The 21,306-nt window shown below is 48.8% G+C and overlaps 1 protein-coding gene and 1 long non-coding RNA gene across 8 annotated transcripts in view; one reads left to right on the top strand and one right to left on the bottom strand.

Moving 5' to 3' along the window:
* Window positions 1–819: 819 nt before the first annotated feature.
* LOC118377448 (serine/threonine-protein phosphatase 2A 55 kDa regulatory subunit B beta isoform-like) overlaps window positions 820–21,306 on the bottom strand; it is a 64,019-nt gene continuing 43,532 nt past the window's right edge. The window contains exons 5-11 of one of the 2 annotated variants that reach the window (XM_052487811.1): window positions 19,432–19,609; window positions 14,084–14,248; window positions 12,199–12,368; window positions 10,713–10,804; window positions 10,513–10,636; window positions 7,324–8,655; window positions 820–4,901 (exon numbers count right to left, since the gene is read on the bottom strand). In XM_052487811.1, the coding sequence (XP_052343771.1) occupies window positions 8,500–8,655; window positions 10,513–10,636; window positions 10,713–10,804; window positions 12,199–12,368; window positions 14,084–14,248; window positions 19,432–19,609 (885 nt within the window). In that variant the 3' untranslated portion in view covers window positions 820–4,901; window positions 7,324–8,499. Of the gene's footprint in view, window positions 4,902–7,323; window positions 8,656–10,512; window positions 10,637–10,712; window positions 10,805–12,198; window positions 12,369–14,083; window positions 14,249–19,431; window positions 19,610–21,306 lie in introns of those variants that run through there. The other variant, XM_052487812.1, reaches the window with a different exon arrangement.
* Window positions 4,994–7,410, top strand: LOC127913928 (uncharacterized). 6 transcript variants are annotated; one of them, XR_008087307.1, is made up of 6 exons: window positions 4,994–5,070; window positions 5,172–5,575; window positions 5,675–5,977; window positions 6,483–6,583; window positions 6,786–7,189; window positions 7,291–7,410. It is a non-coding gene; the product is annotated as an uncharacterized LOC127913928 (long non-coding RNA). The 6 variants fall into 6 exon arrangements; XR_008087306.1 differs by lacking the exon at window positions 6,483–6,583 and adding an exon at window positions 6,584–6,684 and having other exon boundaries at window positions 5,675–6,078; window positions 7,089–7,189; XR_008087309.1 differs by having other exon boundaries at window positions 6,786–7,088; window positions 7,190–7,295.

The following is a 21,306-nucleotide window of genomic DNA, read 5'->3' as shown; positions in this document are numbered from 1 at the left end:
GTATAGACCTTTACTCTGTCTAAGGTTATGGTTTATATAATATCCATGTATAGACCTTTACTCTGTCTAAGGTTATGGTTTATATAATATCCATGTCCTTTACTCTGTCTAAGGTTATGGTTTATATAATATACATGTCCTTTACTCTGTCTAAGGTTATGGTTTATATAATATCCATGTATAGACCTTTACTCTGTCTAAGGTTATGGTTTATATAATATCCATGTCCTTTACTCTGTCTAATGTTATGGTTTATATAATATACATGTCCTTTACTCTGTCTAAGGTTATGGTTTATATAATATACATGTCCTTTACTCTGTCTAAGGTTATGGTTTATATAATATACATGTATAGACCTTTACTCTGTCTAAGGTTATGGTTTATATAATATACATGTATAGACCTTTACTCTGTCTAAGGTTATGGTTTATATAATATCCGGCAACAAGTTATTATTGCTTCAAAATGCCTTAATTGGTCGACTCAGAATAATAATTTATACTTCGGGAATAGCCTAAAAATAAAGATTTGTGTCCCCTAAATGAGTTATATGTGCCCTTACTCTAAATGTATGTGAACCATTATGATTATTATCTACGTTATGGGATAGGAGATCAGGAGGAAGACCAGCAGGACATTTTTATGCCTTTCCCCAGATGAGGGCGCTCTTGATTTTTCAAACGAGGACTATAAAAGTTACACTTCCACGAACTTCCAGTGTGAACAGTTCGATGAACAGAGAACACAATAACAAATGCACCTAAACATTTCCCTGAAATATCTATTATAACTACAAAAAGGACAGAAACCGCGTGCCTAAACCTTTTATTATAAAAAATCATTCCAGAAAGCGTGAAGACTGCATGGTAAATTACTTGCATTTCATGACATTCTGAGCCATACAAACTGTTTCCAAGTTACACAACTGAATTTGTTTAGAAGACATTACTTTGTAAAGGAATCATAGTGTACCTCACAAATTACACCCTATACCCTATAAAGTGCACTACTTTTGACCAGAGCCCTATGAGCCCTGGTCAGAAGTAGTGCCCGAAAAAGGGAACGGGGTGTGATTTGTGATGCATTAATAGCTAAAAGTCACTGATATCATTGAGCCCTCATCACCGGTTGTTAAGCTTGAAGTCATGATACCATCCTCTCTGGTTGGACACTGCAGCTAGAAGTTGTCTGTAGGCACATATCTAGGATCAGCTTCCCCTTCCCCAATTCTAACCTTACCTTAAAAACACAAAACTGACCTAAGATCAGCATCTGGGGTCAACTTCACCCCAAAGAACAGAAGAGAAACACAGCCATGGAGAACTTCTATGGATGTATTCAGAGTAGGGTCCTATGGATGTATTCGGAGTAGGGCCCTATGGATGTATTCAGAGTAGGGTCCTATGGATGTATTCGGAGTAGGGCCCTATGGATGTATTCGGAGTAGGGCCCTATGGATGTATTCGGAGTAGGGCCCTATGGATGTATTCGGAGTAGGGTCCTATGGATGTATTCGGAGTAGGGCCCTATGCATGTATTTGGAGTAGGGCCCTATGGATGTATTCGGAGTAGGGCCCTATTGATGTATTCGGAGTAGGGTCCTATGGATGTATTCGGAGTAGGGTCCTATGGATGTATTCGGAGTAGGGTCCTATTGATGTATTCGGAGTAGGGTCCTATGGATGTATTCGGAGTAGGGCCCTATTGATGTATTCGGAGTAGGGTCCTATGGATGTATTCGGAGTAGGGTCCTATTGATGTATTCGGAGTAGGGCCCTATTGATGTATTCGGAGTAGGGCCCTATGGATGTATTCGGAGTAGGGTCCTATGGATGTATTCGGAGTAGGGTCCTATGGATGTATTCGGAGTAGGGCCCTATTGATGTATTCGGAGTACGGTCCTATTGATGTATTCGGAGTAGGGTCCTATTGATGTATTCGGAGTAGGGCCCTATTGATGTATTCGGAGTAGGGCCCTATTGATGTATTCGGAGTAGGGTCCTATGGATGTATTCGGAGTAGGGTCCTATTGATGTATTCGGAGTAGGGCCCTATTGATGTATTCGGAGTAGGGCCCTATGGATGTATTCGGAGTAGGGTCCTATGGATGTATTCGGAGTAGGGTCCTATGGATGTATTCGGAGTAGGGCCCTATTGATGTATTCGGAGTAGGCTCCTATTGATGTATTCGGAGTAGGGTCCTATTGATGTATTCGGAGTAGGGTCCTATTGATGTATTCGGAGTAGGGCCCTATGGATGTATTCGGAGTAGGGTCCTATGGATGTATTCGGAGTAGGGTCCTATTGATGTATTCGGAGTAGGGTCCTATTGATGTATTCGGAGTAGGGTCCTATTGATGTATTCGGAGTAGGGTCCTATTGATGTATTCGGAGTAGGGTCCTATTGATGTATTCAGAGTAGGGCCCTATGGATGTATTCGGAGTAGGGTCCTATGGATGTATTCGGAGTAGGGTCCTATTGATGTATTCGGAGTAGGGTCCTATTGATGTATTCGGAGTAGGGTCCTATTGATGTATTCGGAGTAGGGTCCTATTGATGTATTCAGAGTAGGGCCCTATGGATGTATTCGGAGTAGGGTCCTATGGATGTATTCGGAGTAGGGTCCTATTGATGTATTCGGAGTAGGGCCCTATGGATGTATTCGGAGTAGGGTCCTATGGATGTATTCGGAGTAGGGTCCTATGGATGTATTCGGAGTAGGGTCCTATTGATGTATTCGGAGTAGGGTCCTATTGATGTATTCGGAGTAGGGTCCTATTGATGTATTCGGAGTAGGGTCCTATTGATGTATTCGGAGTAGGGCCCTATTGATGTATTCGGAGTAGGGTCCTATTGATGTATTCGGAGTAGGGCCCTATTGATGTATTCGGAGTAGGGTCCTATTGATGTATTCGGAGTAGGGTCCTATTGATGTATTCGGAGTAGGGTCCTATTGATGTATTCGGAGTAGGATCCTATTGATGTATTCGGAGTAGGGTCCTATTGATGTATTCGGAGTAGGGTCCTATTGATGTATTCGGAGTAGGGTCCTATTGATGTATTCGGAGTAGGGTCCTATTGATGTATTCGGAGTAGGGCCCTATTGATGTATTCGGAGTAGGGCCCTATTGATGTATTCGGAGTAGGGTCCTATTGATGTATTCAGAGTAGGGCCCTATTGATGTATTCGGAGTAGGGCCCTATGGATGTATTCGGAGTAGGGTCCTATGGATGTATTCTGAGTAGGGTCCTATGGATGTATTCGGAGTAGGGCCCTATGGATGTATTCGGAGTAGGGCCCTATGGATGTATTCGGAGTAGGGTCCTAAGGATGTATTCAGAGTAGGGTCCTATGGATGTATTCGGAGTAGGGCCCTATTGATGTATTCAGAGTAGGGCCCTATGGATGTATTCAGAGTAGGGTTCTATGGATGTATTCGGAGTAGGGCCCTATGGATGTATTCGGAGTAGGGCCCTATGGATGTATTCGGAGTAGGGCCCTATTGATGTATTCGGAGTAGGGCCCTATGGATGTATTCGGAGTAGGGCCCTATGGATGTATTCGGAGTAGGGCCCTATGGATGTATTCGGAGTAGGGCCCTATGGATGTATTCGGAGTAGGGTCCTATGGATGTATTCAGAGTAGGGCCCTATGGATGTATTCGGAGTAGGGCCCTATGGATGTATTCGGAGTAGGGTCCTATGGATGTATTCGGAGTAGGGTCCTATGGATGTATTCGGAGTAGGGTCCTATGGATGTATTCGGAGTAGGGCCCTATGGATGTATTCGGAGTAGGACCCTATTGATGTATTCGGAGTAGGGCCCTATGGATGTATTCGGAGTAGGGCCCTATGGATGTATTCGGAGTAGGGCCCTATGGATGTATTCGGAGTAGGACCCTATGGATGTATTCGGAGTAGGGCCCTATGGATGTATTCGGAGTAGGACCCTATGGATGTATTCGGAGTAGGGCCCTATGGATGTATTCGGAGTAGGGCCCTATGGATGTATTCGGAGTAGGGCCCTATGGATGTATTCGGAGTAGGGCCCTATGAATGTATTCGGAGTAGGGCCCTATGGATGTATTCGGAGTAGGGCCCTATGGATGTATTCGGAGTAGGGCCCAGAGGTGTTCCTCACTGTGTGACCTGAATAGGGAAAACTCTGGGCCCTGGTTATGAGACACAGAACCCGCTGTCTTTTACTGAGCTAGAATAGGACTCGTTTAGCTGGTTATGTTAATCCACTGCATGGTGAGACTACATGGTGAGTGGTCAAAACAGGGATATGCATTAAAAAAACAGCAATTATAAATGTGCAGTCAGTTGCTAAAATGAAATTATAAAGTAAACTCGATGAATTCAAGTACTTCTCAATGGTAAGTTAAATTTGCTTAGCTTTTTCCCCCTATATTTCTGAGTAAAAACATTCACACTTGCATTGTTTTCATCTCCCTCTTCATCCTCCCCCCCATCCTCCTCCTCCTCCCTCACCAACCCCACATACCAAAAAAGGCACCACAGCTTCAAAAACAGAATCATTGACAAGAAAAAGACACATCATCACATAAAATAAACACCTGAATGTCAGAGTCCTCATCACATCCTTCACGTTATTATCATGTCAGAAACAGGCCAAAACATCCACACTCCCAATATCCACACTTAGCACACAGGTTTACAGTTGGTAGTATGCAAGTGAGGATACTGTGAGTCAAACCCGTTTCAGTGCTATAATTAAGGTTCAGTTAGTTGTGTTACAGTCATGTCCATGTCCAGTGACCTCCTGTCTAAACCTCCAGACGGGACAGATGTGGCCTAGTGGCTGGAGAGGACAGGAGCTACATCAGTAACCTTCATAAAGGTCTGTGTTCTCTCCATATTCTCCTGTCTCAACCTCCAGACGGGACAGATGTGGCCTAGTGGCTGGAGAGGACAGGAGACACGTCAGTAACCTTCATAAAGGTCTGTGTTCTCTCCATATTCTCCTGTCTCAACCTCCAGACGGGACAGATGTGGCCTAGTGGCTGGAGAGGACAGGAGATACGTCAGTAACCTTCATAAAGGTCTGTGTTCTCTCCATATTCTCCTGTCTAAACCTCCAGACGGGACAGATGTGGCCTAGTGGCTGGAGAGGACGGGAGACACGTCAGTAACCTTCATAAAGGTCTGTGTTCTCTCCATATTCTCCTGTCTCAACCTCCAGACGGGACAGATGTGGCCTAGTGGCTGGAGAGGACAGGAGATACGTCAGTAACCTTCATAAAGGTCTGTGTTCTCTCCATATTCTCCTGTCTCAACCTCCAGATGGGACAGATGTGGCCTAGTGGCTGGAGAGGACAGGAGATACGTCAGTAACCTTCATAAAGGTCTGTGTTCTCTCCATATTCTCCTGTCTAAACCTCCAGACGGGACAGATGTGGCCTAGTGGCTGGAGAGGACAGGAGATACGTCAGTAACCTTCATAAAGGTCTGTGTTCTCTCCATATTCTCCTGTCTAAACCTCCAGACGGGACAGATGTGGCCTAGTGGCTGGAGAGGACAGGAGATACGTCAGTAACCTTCATAAAGGTCTGTTCCCCTCATATTCTCCTGTCTCAACCTCCAGACGGGACAGATGTGGCCTAGTGGCTGGAGAGGACAGGAGATACGTCAGTAACCTTCATAAAGGTCTGTGTTCTCTCCATATTCTCCTGTCTCAACCTCCAGACGGGACAGATGTGGCCTAGTGGCTGGAGAGGACAGGAGATACGTCAGTAACCTTCATAAAGGTCTGTGTTCTCTCCATATTCTCCTGTCTAAACCTCCAGACGGGACAGATGTGGCCTAGTGGCTGGAGAGGACAGGAGATACGTCAGTAACCTTCATAAAGGTCTGTGTTCTCTCCATATTCTCCTGTCTAAACCTCCAGACGGGACAGATGTGGCCTAGTGGCTGGAGAGGACAGGAGATACGTCAGTAACCTTCATAAAGGTCTGTGTTCTCTCCATATTCTCCTGTCTAAACCTCCAGACGGGACAGATGTGGCCTAGTGGCTGGAGAGGACAGGAGATACGTCAGTAACCTTCATAAAGGTCTGTGTTCTCTCCATATTCTCCTGTCTCAACCTCCAGACGGGACAGATGTGGCCTAGTGACTGGAGAGGACAGGAGATACGTCAGTAACCTTCATAAAGGTCTGTGTTCTCTCCATATTCTCCTGTCTAAACCTCCAGACGGGACAGATGTGGCCTAGTGGCTGGAGAGGACAGGAGATACATCAGTAACCTTCATAAAGGTCTGTGTTCTCTCCATATTCTCCTGTCTAAACCTCCAGATGGGACAGATGTGGCCTAGTGGCTGGAGAGGACAGGAGACACGTCAGTAACCTTCATAAAGGTCTGTGTTCTCTCCATATTCTCCTGTCTCAACCTCCAGACGGGACAGATGTGGCCTAGTGGCTGGAGAGGACAGGAGACACGTCAGTAACCTTCATAAAGGTCTGTGTTCTCTCCATATTCTCCTGTCTCAACCTCCAGACGGGACAGATGTGGCCTAGTGGCTGGAGAGGACAGGAGACACGTCAGTAACCTTCATAAAGGTCTGTGTTCTCTCCATATTCTCCTGTCTAAACCTCCAGACGGGACAGATGTGGCCTAGTGGCTGGAGAGGACAGGAGATACGTCAGTAACCTTCATAAAGGTCTGTGTTCTCTCCATATTCTCCTGTCTCAACCTCCAGACGGGCCAGATGTGGCCTAGTGGCTAGAGAGGACAGGAGATACGCCAGTAACCTTCATAAAGGTCTGTGTTCTCTCCATATTCTCCTGTCTCAACCTCCAGACGGGACAGATGTGGCCTAGTGGCTGGAGAGGACAGGAGATACGTCAGTAACCTTCATAAAGGTCTGTGTTCTCTCCATATTCTCCTGTCTCAACCTCCAGATGGGACAGATGTGGCCTAGTGGCTGGAGAGGACAGGAGATACGTCAGTAACCTTCATAAAGGTCTGTGTTCTCTCCATATTCTCCTGTCTCAACCTCCAGATGGGACAGATGTGGCCTAGTGGCTGGAGAGGACAGGAGATACGTCAGTAACCTTCATAAAGGTCTGTGTTCTCTCCATATTCTCCTGTCTAAACCTCCAGACGGGACAGATGTGGCCTAGTGGCTGGAGAGGACAGGAGATACGTCAGTAACCTTCATAAAGGTCTGTGTTCTCTCCATATTCTCCTGTCTCAACCTCCAGATGGGACAGATGTGGCCTAGTGGCTGGAGAGGACAGGAGATACGTCAGTAACCTTCATAAAGGTCTGTGTTCTCTCCATATTCTCCTGTCTAAACCTCCAGACGGGACAGATGTGGCCTAGTGGCTGGAGAGGACAGGAGATACGTCAGTAACCTTCATAAAGGTCTGTGTTCTCTCCATATTCTCCTGTCTAAACCTCCAGATGGGACAGATGTGGCCTTCTGTCTTATCTTGTTATGGAAACAAAATGGCGACTGGTCAGATAGAGTGTTCTGCTATGTCTCAGTTTCATCTCAGTTGATCTGTGACTCCAGTCCAGTCTTACTCTGGTTGCATGACAACGCTCCTTCAAGTGTCACTCAAATTAAAAACTAAAACAGTTAACTGAAGTCCATGGAGAGACGTGCGCAGGCCAGAGCAAGTGACTCATTTCATTCCAGTCAGGCCTAGAAGAAGCATCTGTCTTCATCCTAACTTTATCCAGGCTGAACACTCTCACATTTGGAGCGGGAATTCCCAAGTGTGTTCTGGAAATTCCCATTCCATGAATTCCAGCATTCCCTCCAGCCATATCAGACTCACAGCAACAAGGCAGGCAAGAGGAGAGGAGGAGGAGGAACCCTTAGTGAAGAGGTAAATAAACATCCATCTCTCTTTCTCTTTTCCTCCATCCCTCTCCTCTTCTGTCTCTACCTCTCCTCCATCCCTCGCCTCTTCTGTCTCTGTAACTCTCCCCCATCCCTCTCCTCTTCTGTCTCTACCTCTCCTCTTCTGTCTCTGTACCTCTCCTCCATCCCTCTCCTCTTCTGTCTCTACCTCTCCTCCATCCCTCTCCTCTTCTGTCTCTACCTCTCCTCCATCCCTCGCCTCTTCTGTCTCTGTAACTCTCCCCCATCCCTCTCCTCTTCTGTCTCTACCTCTCCTCTTCTGTCTCTGTACCTCTCCTCCATCCCTCTCCTCTTCTGTCTCTACCTCTCATCCATCCCTCTCCTCTTCTGTCTCTACCTCTCCTCCATCCCTCTCCTCTTCTGTCTCTGTACATCTCCTCCATCCCTCTCCTCTTCTGTCTCTACCTCTCATCCATCCCTCTCCTCTTCTGTCTCTACCTCTCCTCCATCCCTCTCCTCTTCTGTCTCTGTACATCTCCTCCATCCCTCTCCTCTTCTGTCTCTGTAACTCCCCCCCCAGTGCTCTCTCCATCCTCTCAGTCTCTCCCTCCATCTCTTCCCCTGCATGGGGTCAGGGGTTAGAGGTCAGAAGTAAGCTGACCCCTAGGTGACCTTGTCCTGGAAGATGTAAAGGTTGTTACTGGCTGCCACGGCGATGATGTTTTCCTGTGGGTGCCAGGTGGAGTGGAGGATTTTCTTACTGAAGTCCAGACTGTCAACAGTCACCTCGTCTTTACGACGCTTCCCTCCCACACACACCTAGAAAGAAGGAGAGGAGAGGAAAGGAGAGGAGGATGAGGTGAGGAAAGGAGAGGAGGATGAGGTGAGGAAAGGAGGGGAGGGGAGAGGAGGGAGAGGATGGGAGGGGAAGGAGAGGAGGGGAAAGGAGAGGAGGATGAGGTGAGGAAAGGAGAGGAGGATGAGGTGAGGAAAGGAGGGGAGGGGAGAGGAGGGAGAGGATGGGAGGGGAAGGAGAGGAGGGGAGAGAAGAGAAGAGGATTGAAGGGGAGAGGAAGTGAGAGGAGAGGAGAGGTGAGGTGAGGAGAAGAGGGGGAGATGAGGAGATGAGAGGTGAGGAGAAGAGCAGAGAGGAGGGGGAAGGATAAGAGGGGAGAGGAGAGGTGAGGTGAGCAGAAGAGGAGGGGGAGGTGAGGAGAGGTGAGGAGAGACTTCATGAGCACATCCTTGCACACACTGATTGTTAATATTTCCTCCTCTTCAGTTACAAACCAAATAATTCTGAAATTGGACATTTGCCAATCTTACAGAAATCCATTAAAACATACCATCAGTGGATATAAACTCATCCAGGATGGCACATCAATGCGAGCAGTGGCAAGAAGGTTTGCTGTGTCTGTCAGCGTAGTGTCCAGAGCATGGAGGCGCTACCAGGAGACAGGCCAGTACATCAAGAGACGTGGAGGAGGCCGTAGGAGGGCAACAACCCGGCAGCAGGACCGCTATCTCCGCCTTTGTGCAAGGAAGAGCAGGAGGAGCACTGCCAGAGCCCTGCAAAATGACCTCCAGCAGGCCACAAATGTGCATGTGTCTGCACAACTGGTCAGAAACAGACTCCATGAGGGTGGTATGAGGGCCCGACGTCCACAGGTGGGGGTTGTGCTTACAGCCCAACACCGTGCAGGATGTTTGGCATTTGCCAGAGAACACCAAGATTGGCAAATTCGCCAATGGCGCCCTGTGCTCTTCACAGATGAAAGCAGGTTCACACTGAGTACATGTGACAGACGTGACAGAGTCTGGAGATGCCGTGGAGAACGTTCTGCTGCCTGCAACATCCTCCAGCATGACCGGTTTGGCGGTGGGTCAGTCATGGTGTGGGGTGGCATTTCTTTGGGGGGCCGCACAGCCCTCCATGTGCTCGCCAGAGGTAGCGTGACTGCCATTCGGTACAAAGATGAGATCCTCAGACCCCTTGTGAGACCATATGCTGGTGCGGTTGGCCCTGGGTTCCTCCTAATGCAAGACAATGCTAGACCTCATGTGGCTGGAGTGTATCAGCAGTTCCTGCAAGAGGAAGGCATTGATGCTATGGACTGGCCCGCCCGTTCCCCAGACCTGAATCCAATTGAGCACATCTGGAACATCATGTCTCGCTCCATCCATCAACGCCACGTTGCACCACAGACTGTCCAGGAGTTGGCGGATGCTTTAGTCCAGGTCTGGGAGTAGATCCCTCAGGAGACCATCCGCCACCTCATCAGGAGCATGCCCAGGCATTGTAGGGAGGTCATACAGGCACGTGGAGGCCACACACACTACTGAGCCTCATTTTGACTTGTTTTAAGGACATTACATCAACGTTGGCTCAGCCTGTAGTGTGGTTTTCCACTTTAATTTTGAGTGTGACTCCAAATCCAGACCTCCATGGGTTGATAAATTTGATTTCCATTGATCATTTTTGTGTGATTTTGTTGTCAGCACATTCAACTATGTAAAGAAAAAAGTATTTAATAAGAATATTTCATTCTTTCAGATGTAGGATGTGTTATTTTAGTGTTCCCTTTATTTTTTGGAGCAGTGTATATTTACATACCATCAATCCAAAATAAAATAGTTTTGGCACATATTTAATATGTAACTGTGTTACAGTATTACCTTGCGTGGTTTGAGGATGGCCCGGGGTTTGCTGTTCTCTCTGGAAGCCTCCAGAGTCACATCTTTCTTGGTGTTCCGATCAAACATCCGGAAGAAATTATTATATGACCCCGTCATAATGACACTGGAGAGAGACAAGAGGAGATTTACACACAGACACACACACATAGACACACACAAACACATAAGATCACACTCACCTGTCTGACCCGTTCCAGACACACTCAAACTTGTCGAAGATGCAGTCGTTCTCGTACAGAGAACACAGCTTACCCCTCAGGTAGTCATGGACCTGGGAACAAACAACAAGATCACTATTGTTACAATGTCACGGATATGAACGATGCAACTACCCTTCCGGAGAGAAAGGTGTCCTCAATTGACCTACAATGTTAAAAAAAAGTTTAGATAAATCAAATGACATAGACTACAGCCCCTTCACTCAACCCAATCATACCCAATCTTCCCTACCAATTATCCCAGGGAAGACTTACTGAAACCTGGATTCATCTGTAAGACTGATACTGACTGTTAGTAAATCCCCCACAGTGACCCACAGTGACAGCTGGTCCCCGGTCTACACTATCTGGTCACAGACAGACATACTGGGAGATCAGATCCAGCTACACAGCGTACACACACACAGCGTAGACACAGCGTAGACACAGCATACACACACACACAGCGTAGACACAGTGTACACACACAGCGTAGACACAGTGTACACACACAGCGTAGACACAGTGTACACACACAGCGTAGACACAGCGTAGACACAGCATACACACACACACAGTGTAGACACACAGCGTACACACACAGCGTAGACACAGCGTAGACACAGCGTAGACACAGCATACACACACACACAGTGTAGACACACAGCGTACACACACAGCGTAGACACAGCGTACACACACAGCGTAGACACAGCGTAGACACAGCATACACACACACAGTGTAGACACACAGCGTACACACACAGCGTAGACACAGTGTACACACACAGCGTAGACACAGCGTAGACACAGCATACACACACACACAGTGTACACACACAGCGTAGACACAGTGTACACACACAGCGTAGACACAGCGTAGACACAGCATACACACACACACAGTGTAGACACACAGCGTACACACACAGCGTAGACACAGCGTAGACACAGCATACACACACACACAGTGTAGACACACAGCGTACACACACAGCGTAGACACAGTGTACACACACACAGTGTAGACACACAGCGTACACACACAGCGTAGACACACAGCGTAGACACAGTGTACACACAGCGTAGACACAGTGTACACACACAGCGTAGACACAGTGTACACACACAGCGTAGACACAGCGTAGACACAGCATACACACACACACAGTGTACACACACAGCGTACACACACAGCGTAGACACAGCGTACACACACAGCGTACACACACAGCGTAGACACAGCGTAGACACAGTGTACACACACAGCGTAGACACAGTGTACACACACAGCGTAGACACAGCGTAGACACAGCATACACACACACACAGTGTACACACACAGCGTACACACACAGCGTAGACACAGCGTACACACACAGCGTAGACACAGCGTAGACACAGCGTAGACACAGCATACACACACACACAGTGTAGACACACAGCGTACACACACAGCGTAGACTACCTGGTATGTCTGGACCGGTCTGGTCTCCATGTTGAGGTCCCACACCTTGACCGTCAGGTAGTCCCGTGTCATCAAGAAGCGCCCGCTATGACTAAACTTGATGTCTGAGATGGAAGAGATGATCTCTGAGAAAAATGAACGAGTGGAGGGGTCCTCTGGCTCCTCAAAGACTGAGGGAGGGAGGGAGGGAGGGAGGGAGGGAGGGAGGGAGGGAGGGAGGGAGGGAGGGAGGGAGGGAGGGAGGGAGGGAGGGAGGGAGGGAGGGAGGGAGGAATGGTTACACCACAGGAATAACAAGCTATGCATCGACAAGTCTGTTATCAAACCAGGGGAGCGTTCATGAATTGAATGAATTCTCTGTGTGTGTGTGTGTGTGTGTGTGTGTGTGTGTGTGTGTGTGTGTGTGTGTGTGTGTGTGTGTGTGTGTGTGTGTGTGTGTGTGTGTGTGTGTGTGTGTGTGTGTGTGTGTGTGTGTGTGTGTTCCTGCCTCCTTGCTATGTTCACACAGGGAGAACAGCTCTGTGTGTCAGTGGGGAGTCTAACGAAGGATGAAAAACGAGCGGATAAAGGGATGAGGGAGGGAGAACACAAATCAATGTCACGGAGCTCCGCTTACTGGAGTCCTAGTATTCATCACAGGGCGGTGTGTGTGTGTGTGTGTGTGTGTGTGTGTGTGTGTGTGTGTGTGTGTGTGTGTGTGTGTGTGTGTGTGTGTGTGTGTGTGTGTGTGTGTGTGTGTGTGTGTGTGTGTGTGTGTGTGTGTGTGTGTGTCGGACATTGGGCAGTGTCCACCTGAAATGCCCCTCTGTCCTGTTCCTGCTGTGGGGTGTATAATAATGTCCCAAGGGGTGTGTGTGTGTGTGTGTATGCGGGTGTGTGTGTGTGTGTGTGTGTGTGTGTGTGTGTGTGTGTGTGTGTGTGTGTGTGTGTGTGTGTGTGTGTGTGTGTGTGTGTGTGGACCGGTGAACACGTTAATACAGCTCAGGAAATAACTACTGTTATTGAGCAAAATTCTGCGTCCCAAATTACACTCTATCCCCTATCGGCCCTGGTCAAAAGTAATACACTATATAGGCGATAGGGTGCCATTTGGGACACAGAGTGGTATTTCCATAGGGAGGCATGTTATTATTCTAGTATATATATTTATTTAGCATCTTACACCATCGATCCTCAGGCTTAAATGTCAACGTATTCATTATTCATTTCCTTCAGAGGCATATGCAGATTATCTGACGCTCCCAGAGACAGACAGGGGCTTTGAGACGTTGAGCCTTTCATTGTCTTGACTGGGAGAGAAGACAGACAGACAACCTTGTTGATGTTTGTGGTTATCATTCCCAACCATACCATTGACTGTAGTAGGATAAAGGTTGGTTCAATAGAGACAGAGAAGACTTCCCTCCCTCTCTCCTTTCTTTTCTCAATCTCTTTCCCCCTCCACAGATAGCTGTCACACCATGTACCATGTTTGAGTGGTGTGTGTGTGTGTGTGTGTGTGTGTGTGTGTGTGTGTGTGTGTGTGTGTGTGTGTGTGTGTGTGTGTGTGTGTGTGTGTGTGTGTGTGTGTGTGTGTGTGTGTGTGTGTGTGTGTGTGATTGAATATGTGTGTGTGTGTGTGTGTGTGTGTGTGTGTGTGTGTGTGTGTGTGTGTGTGTGTGTGTGTGTGTGTGTGTGTGTGTGTGTGTGTGTGTGTGTGTGTGTGTGTGTGTGTGTGTGTGTGTGTGTGATTGAAAACGTGTGTGTGTGTGTGTGTGTGTGTGTGTGTGTGTGTGTGTGTGTGTGTGTGTGTGTGTGTGTGTGTGTGTGTGTGTGTGTGTGTGTGTGTGTGTGTGTGTGTGATTGAATACGTGTGTCTGTGTGTATGGCTGTTCCCAGTACTCACACTTGCAGTGTGTGTCGCAGAGCGCTTGTTTCCTCATGTCACAGAGTCGTACTGACCCTCTACTGCTGCTGTAAGCCAAGGTGTTGCACTGCTGAGGATGAAACTCCGCTGCAGTAATCACCTCCGTCAGATCCTCCATGTTACACGGCTTAATGTCCACGATGTCTGGGGAGGGGCTCAGGGAGAAATAACAGTTCAGCTAAATGGTGTTTAAGACAAGACAAATTAACAGAATACAGGCACTTGTTCCTAGGTTATTTGAAGCTGCAGTCGGTAACCTAGAAATGTTGTACGGTCGAGGCCAAAAGATTTGAGAATGACACAAATATACATTTTCACAAAGTTTGCTGCTTCAGTGTCTTTAGCCATTTTTGTCAGATGTTACTATGGAATACTGAAGTATAATTACAAGCATTTCATAAGTGTCAAAGACTTTTATTGACAATTACATGAAGTTGATGCAAAGAGTCAATATTTGCAGTGTTGACCCTTCTTTTTCAAGACGTCTGCAATCTGCCCTGGCATGCTGTCAATTACCTTCTGGGCCACATCCTGACTGATGGCAGCCCATTCTTGCATAATCAATGCTTGTAGTTTGTCAGAATTTGTGGGTTTTTGTTTGTCCACCCACCTCTCGAGGATTGACCACAAGTTGTCAATGGGATTAAGGTCTGGGGAGTTTCCTGGCCATGGACCCAAAATATTGATGTTTTGTTCCCCGAGCCACTTAGTTATCACTTTTGCCTTATGGCAAGGTGCTCCATCATGCTGGAAAAGGCATTGTTGGTCACTAAACTGTTCCTGGATGGTTGGGAGAAGTTGCTCTCGGAGGATGTGTTGGTACCATTCTTTATTCATGGCTGTGTTCTTAGGTAAAATTGTAAGTGAGCCCACTCCCTTGGCTGAAAAGCAACCCCACACATGAATGGTCTCAGGATGCTTTACTGTTGGCATGACACAGGACTGATGGTAGCGCTCACCTTGTCTTCTCCGGACAAGCTTTTTTCCGGATGCCCCAAACAATCAGAAAGGGGATTCATCAGAGAAAATTACTTTACCCCAGTCCTCAGCAGTCCAATCCCTGTACCTTCTGCAGAATATCAGTCTGTCCCTGATGTTTTTACATTTACATTTACATTTACATTTAAGTCATTTAGCAGACGCTCTTATCCAGAGCGACTTACAAATTGGTGCATACACCTTATGACAACCAGTGGAACAGCCACTTGCATCTAAATCTTGATTGGGGGGGAGAAGGATTACCTACCCTTACTTACCCTATCCTAGGTATTCCTTGAAGAGGTGGGGTTTCAGGTGTCTCCGGAAGGTGGTGATTGACTCCGCTGTCCTGGCGTCGTGAGGGAGTTTGTTCCACCATTGGGGGCCAGAGCAGCGAACAGTTTTGACTGGGCTGAGCGGGAACTGTACTTCCTCAGTGGTAGGGAGGCGAGCAGGCCAGAGGTGGATGAACGCAGTGCCCTTGTTTGGGTGTAGGGCCTGATCAGAGCCTGGAGGTACTGAGGTGCCGTTCCCCTCACAGCTCCGTGGCGAGCACCATGGTCTTGTAGCGGATGCGAGCTTCAACTGGAAGCCAGTGGAGAGAGCGGAGGAGCGGGGTGACGTGAGAGAACTTGGGAAGGTTGAACACCAGACGGGCTGCGGCGTTCTGGATGAGTTGTAGGGGTTTAATGGCACAGGCAGGGAGCCCAGCCAACAGCGAGTTGCAGTAATCAAGACGGGAGATGACAAGTGCCTGGATTAGGACCTGCGCCGCTTCCTGTGTGAGGCAGGGTCGTACTCTGCGGATGTTGTAGAGCATGAACCTACAGGAACGGGACACCGCCTTGATGTTAGTTGAGAACGTCAGGGTGTTGTCCAGGATCACGCCAAGGTTCTTAGCGCTCTGGGAGGAGGACACAATGGAGTTGTCAACCGTGATGGCGAGATCATGGAACGGGCAGTCCTTCCCGGGAGGAAGAGGAGCTCCGTCTTGCTGAGGTTCAGCTTGAGGTGGTGATCCGTCATCCACACTGATATGTCTGCCAGACATGCAGAGATGCGATTCGCCACCTGGTCATCAGAAGGGGGAAAGGAGAAGATTAATTGTGTGTCGTCTGCATAGCAATGATAGGAGAGACCATGTGAGGTTATGACAGAGCCAAGTGACTTGGTGTATAGCGAGAATAAGAGAGGGCCTAGAACAGAGCCCTGGGGGACACCAGTGGTGAGAGCGCGTGGTGAGGAGACAGATTCTCGCCACGCCACCTGGTAGGAGCGACCTGTCAGGTAGGACGCAATCAAGCGTGGGCCGCGCCGGAGATGCCCAACTCGGAGAGGGTGGAGAGGAGGATCTGATGGTTCACAGTATCGAAGGCAGCCGATAGGTCTAGAAGGATGAGAGCAGAGGAGAGAGAGTTAGCTTTAGCAGTGCGGAGCGCCTCCGTGATACAGAGAAGAGCAGTCTCAGTTGAATGACTAGTCTTGAAACCTGACTGATTTGGATCAAGAAGGTCATTCTGAGAGAGATAGCGGTAGAGCTGGCCAAGGACGGCACGCTCAAGAGTTTTGGAGAGAAAAGAGAGAAGGGATACTGGTCTGTAGTTGTTGACATCGGAGGGATCGAGTGTAGGTTTTTTCAGAAGGGGTGCAACTCTCGCTCTCTTGAAGACGGGAGGGACGTAGCCAGCGGTCAGGGATGAGTTGATGAGCGAGGTGAGGTAAGGGAGAAGGTCTCCGGAAATGGTCTGGAGAAGAGAGGAGGGGATAGGGTCAAGCGGGCAGGTTGTTGGGCGGCCGGCCGTCACAAGACGCGAGATTTCATCTGGAGAGAGAGGGAGAAAGAGGTCAGAGCATAGGGTAGGGCAGTGTGAGCAGAACCAGCGGTGTCGTTTGACTTAGCAAACGAGGATCGGATGTCATCGACCTTCTTTTCAAAATGGTTGACGAAGTCATCTGCAGAGAGGAGGAGGGAGGGGGGAGGATTGAGGAGGGAGGAGAAGGTGGCAAAGAGCTTCCTAGGGTTAGAGGCAGATGCTTGGAACTTAGAATGGTAGAAAGTGGCTTTAGCAGCAGAGACAGAGGAGGAAAATGTAGAGAGGAGGGAGTGAAAGGATGCCAGGTCCGCAGGGAGGCGAGTTTTCCTCCATTTCCGCTCGGCTGCCCGGAGCCCTGTTCTGTGAGCTCGCAATGAGTCGTCGAGCCACGGAGCGGGAGGGGAGGACCGAGCCGGCCTGGAGGATAGGGGACATAGGGAGTCAAAGGATGCAGTAAGGGAGGAGAGGAGGGTTGAGGAGGCAGAATCAGGAGATAGGTTGGAGAAAGTTTGAGCAGAGGGAAGAGAAGATAGGATGGAAGAGGAGAGAGTAGCGGGGAGAGAGAGCGAAGGTTGGGACGGCGCGATACCATCCGAGTAGGGGCAGTGTGGGAAGTGTTGGATGAGAGCGAGAGGGAAAAGGATACAAGGTAGTGGTCGGAGACTTGGAGGGGAGTTGCAATGAGGTTAGTGGAAGAACAGCATCTAGTAAAGATGAGGTCAAGCGTATTGCCTGCCTTGTGAGTAGGGGGGAAGGTGAGAGGGTGAGGTCAAAAGAGGAGAGGAGTGGAAAGAAGGAGGCAGAGAGGAATGAGTCAAAGGTAGACGTGGGGAGGTTAAAGTCGCCCAGAACTGTGAGAGGTGAGCCGTCCTCAGGAAAGGAGCTTATCAAGGCATCAAGCTCATTGATGAACTCTCCGAGGAACCTGGAGGGCGATAAATGATAAGGATGTTAAGCTTGAAAGGGCTGGTAACTGTGACAGCATGGAATTCAAAGGAGGCAATAGACAGATGGGTAAGGGGAGAAAGAGAGAAAGACCACTTGGGAGAGATGAGGATCCCGGTGCCACCACCCCGCTGACCAGAAGCTCTCGGGGTGTGCGAGAACACGTGGGCGGACGAGGAGAGAGCAGTAGGAGTAGCAGTGTTATCTGTGGTGATCCATGTTTCCGTCAGTGCCAAGAAGTCAAGGGACTGGAGGGAGGCATAGGCTGAGATGAACTCTGCCTTGTTGGCCGCAGATTGGCAGTTCCAGAGGCTACCGGAGACCTGGAACTCCACGTGGGTCGTACGCGCTGGGACCACCAGGTTAGGGTGGTCGCGGCCACGCGGTGTGGAGCGTTTGTATGGTCTGTGCAGAGAGGAGAGAACAGGGATAGACAGACACATAGTTGACAGGCTACAGAAAAGGCTACGCTAATGCAAGGAAATTGGAATGACAAGCGGACTACACGTCTCGAATGTTCAGAAAGTTAGGCTTACGTAGCAAGAATCTTATTGACTAAAATGATTAAAATGATACAGTACTGCTAAAGTAGGCTAGCTGGCAGTAGCTGCGTTGTTGACACTACACTAATCAAGTCGTTCCGTTGAGTGTAATAATTTCTACAGTGCTGCTATTCGGGGGCTAGCTGGCTAGCTAGCAGTGTTGTTTACGTTACGTTGAGTTAAAAGAACGACAATAGCTGGCTAGCTAACCTAGGAAATCGCTCTAGACTACACAATTATCTTTGAAACAAAGACGGCTATGTAGCTTTTCATGGAGAGAAGTGGCTTCTTTGCTGCCCTTCTTGACACCAGGCCATCCTCCAAAAGTCTTCGCCTCACTGTGAGTGCAGATGCACTCACACCTGCCTGCTGCCATTCCTGAGCAAGCTCTGTACTGGTGGTGCCCCGATCCCGCAGCTGAATCAACTTTAGGAGATGGTCCTGGCGCTTGCTGGACATTCTTGGGCGCCTTGAAGCCTTCTTCACACCAATTGAATCACTCTCCTTGAAGTTCTTGATGATCTGATAAATGGTTGATTCAGGGCCTGTTAAGCCCTTTTTGTGCAAAGCAATGATGATGGCATGTGTTTCCTTGCAGGTAACCATGGCTGACAGAGGAAGGACAATGATTCCAAGCAACACCCTCCTTTTGAAGGTTCCAGTCTGTTATTCGAACTCAATCAGCATGACAGAGTGATCTCCAGCCTTGTCCTCGTCAACACTCACACCTGTGTTAACGAGATCATCACTGACATGATGTCAGCTGGTACTTTTGTGGCAGGGCTGAAATGCATTGGAAATGTTTTTTGAGGATTCGGTTCATTTGCATGGCAAAGAGGGACTTTGCAATTCATCTGATCACTCTTCATAAAATTCTGGAGTATATACAAATTACCATCATACAAACTGAGGCAGCACACTTTGTGAAAATTAATATTTGTGTCATTTGTGTCATTAATATTTGTGTCATTTGGCCATGACTGTAGACAGATAAACTATGACAGAGGGTATGTTAGTATGGGGTTAAGGGGTAAAGGTGACAGGATACTGAAGCTCTGGTCAGTGATCTCCAGGTTCCACAGGTTGACCCTGAGGTCATCCGTGGAGATGTAGGTCTGGAAGTCGGAGTTCACGGAGATGGAGTTGATGTGGTAGGTGTGGGCGTTACTGAACACACGCCGCGCTGTTGCCTCAACCATCAGATCTGAGTTCTGGAGGACAGGCACCTGGCAGGGAGGGAGCACATCTATTCACATCACATGACTGACTATGTGACCTTAGGAATATACAGTATCACTTAAATATCATAAAACTTCATTGTATCGCAGATCATAGAATCTAAGACTGCGAGAGCATTCACAGGTTGACTATGAATACCTTGAGGGCTCTTTCTATTTCAGTACACTGTGAATGCCTGGTTCTATACAGCCATTCAGTCTCTGCTACACACGTACACATCTTTCCATGTGACTTCATGTACTGTATGTCTCAACTTTAATGTAGTGGTAGACAGCACAGCAGCAGGCCTAGTGAGCTGGTGTTAGGACTGAGGAGCCATAGAAGCAGACCTAGTGTTACGACTGAGGAGCTAGGGAGGGCCTAGTGAGCTGGAGTTAGGACTGAGGAGCTAGGGAGGGCCGAGTGAGATGGTGTTAGGACTGAGGAGCCAGGGAGGGCCTAGTGAGCTGGTGTTAGGACTGAGGAGCCAGGGAGGGCCTAGTAAGCTGGTTTTAGGACTGAGGAGCCAGGGAAGGCCTAGTGAGATGGTGTTAGGACTGAGGAGCCATAGCAGCAGGCCTAGAGATCAGGTGTTAGGACTGAGGAGCCAGGGAAGGCCTAGTGAGCTGGTATTAGGACTGAGGAGCCAGGGAGGGCCTAGTAAACTGGTATTAGGACTGAGGAGCCAGGGAGGGCCTAGTAAACTGGTATTAGGACTGAGGAGCCAGGGAGGGCCTAGTAAACTGGTATTAGGACTGAGGAGCCAGGGAGGGCCTAGTGAGCTGGTATTAGGACTGGGGAGCCAGAGAGGGCCTAGTAAACTGGTATTAGGACTGAGGAGCCAGGGAGGGCCTAGTGAGCTGGTGTTAGGACTGAGGAGCCAGGGAGGGCCTAGTGAGCTGGTGTTAAGACTGAGGAGCCAGGGAGGGCCTAGTGACATGGTGTTAGGACTGAGGAGCCAGGGAGGGCCTAGTGAGCTGGTATTAGGACTGAGGAGCCAGGGAGGGCCTAGTGAGCTGGTATTAGGACTGAGGAGCCAGGGAGGGCCTAGTAAACTGGTATTAGGACTGAGGAGCCAGGGAGGGCCTAGTGAGCTGGTATTAGGACTGAGGAGCCAGGGAGGGCCTGCAGAGGAACCAGGGAGGGCCTAGTGAGATGGTGTTAGGACTGAGGAGCCATAGCAGTAGGCCTAGTGAGCTGGTGTTAGGACTGAGGAGCCATAGCAGTAGGCCTAGTGAGCTGGTGTTAGGACTGAGGAGCCATAGCAGCAGGCCTAGTGAGCAGGTGTTAGGACTGAGGAGCCAGGGAGGGCCTAGTGAGCTGGTGTTAGGACTGAGGAGCCAGGGAAGGCCTAGTGAGATGGTGTTAGGACTGAGGAGCCATAGCAGTAGGCCTAGTGAGCAGGTGTTAAGACTGAGGAGCCAGGGAGGGCCGAGTGAGCTGGTGTTAGGACTGAGGAGCCAGGGAGGGCCTAGTGAGATGGTGTCTAGGACTGAGGAGCCAGGGAGGGCCTAGTGAGCTGGTATTAGGACTGAGGAGCCAGGGAGGGCCTAGTGAGCTGGTATTAGGACTGAGGAGCCAGGGAGGGCCTAGTGAGCTGGTGTTAGGACTGAGGAGCCAGGGAGGGCCTGCAGAGGAACCACACTCACACTACACTACATTCTCCCCCCATGCCTTTCAACCTCAGTAACAGCCACACTCTACT

The sequence above is a fragment of the Oncorhynchus keta genome, chromosome 30 (assembly GCF_023373465.1).
Source record: "Oncorhynchus keta strain PuntledgeMale-10-30-2019 chromosome 30, Oket_V2, whole genome shotgun sequence".
In the NCBI taxonomy this organism is placed as follows: Eukaryota; Metazoa; Chordata; class Actinopteri; order Salmoniformes; family Salmonidae; genus Oncorhynchus; species Oncorhynchus keta.
This window is presented reverse-complemented; position numbering and strand designations above follow the sequence as displayed.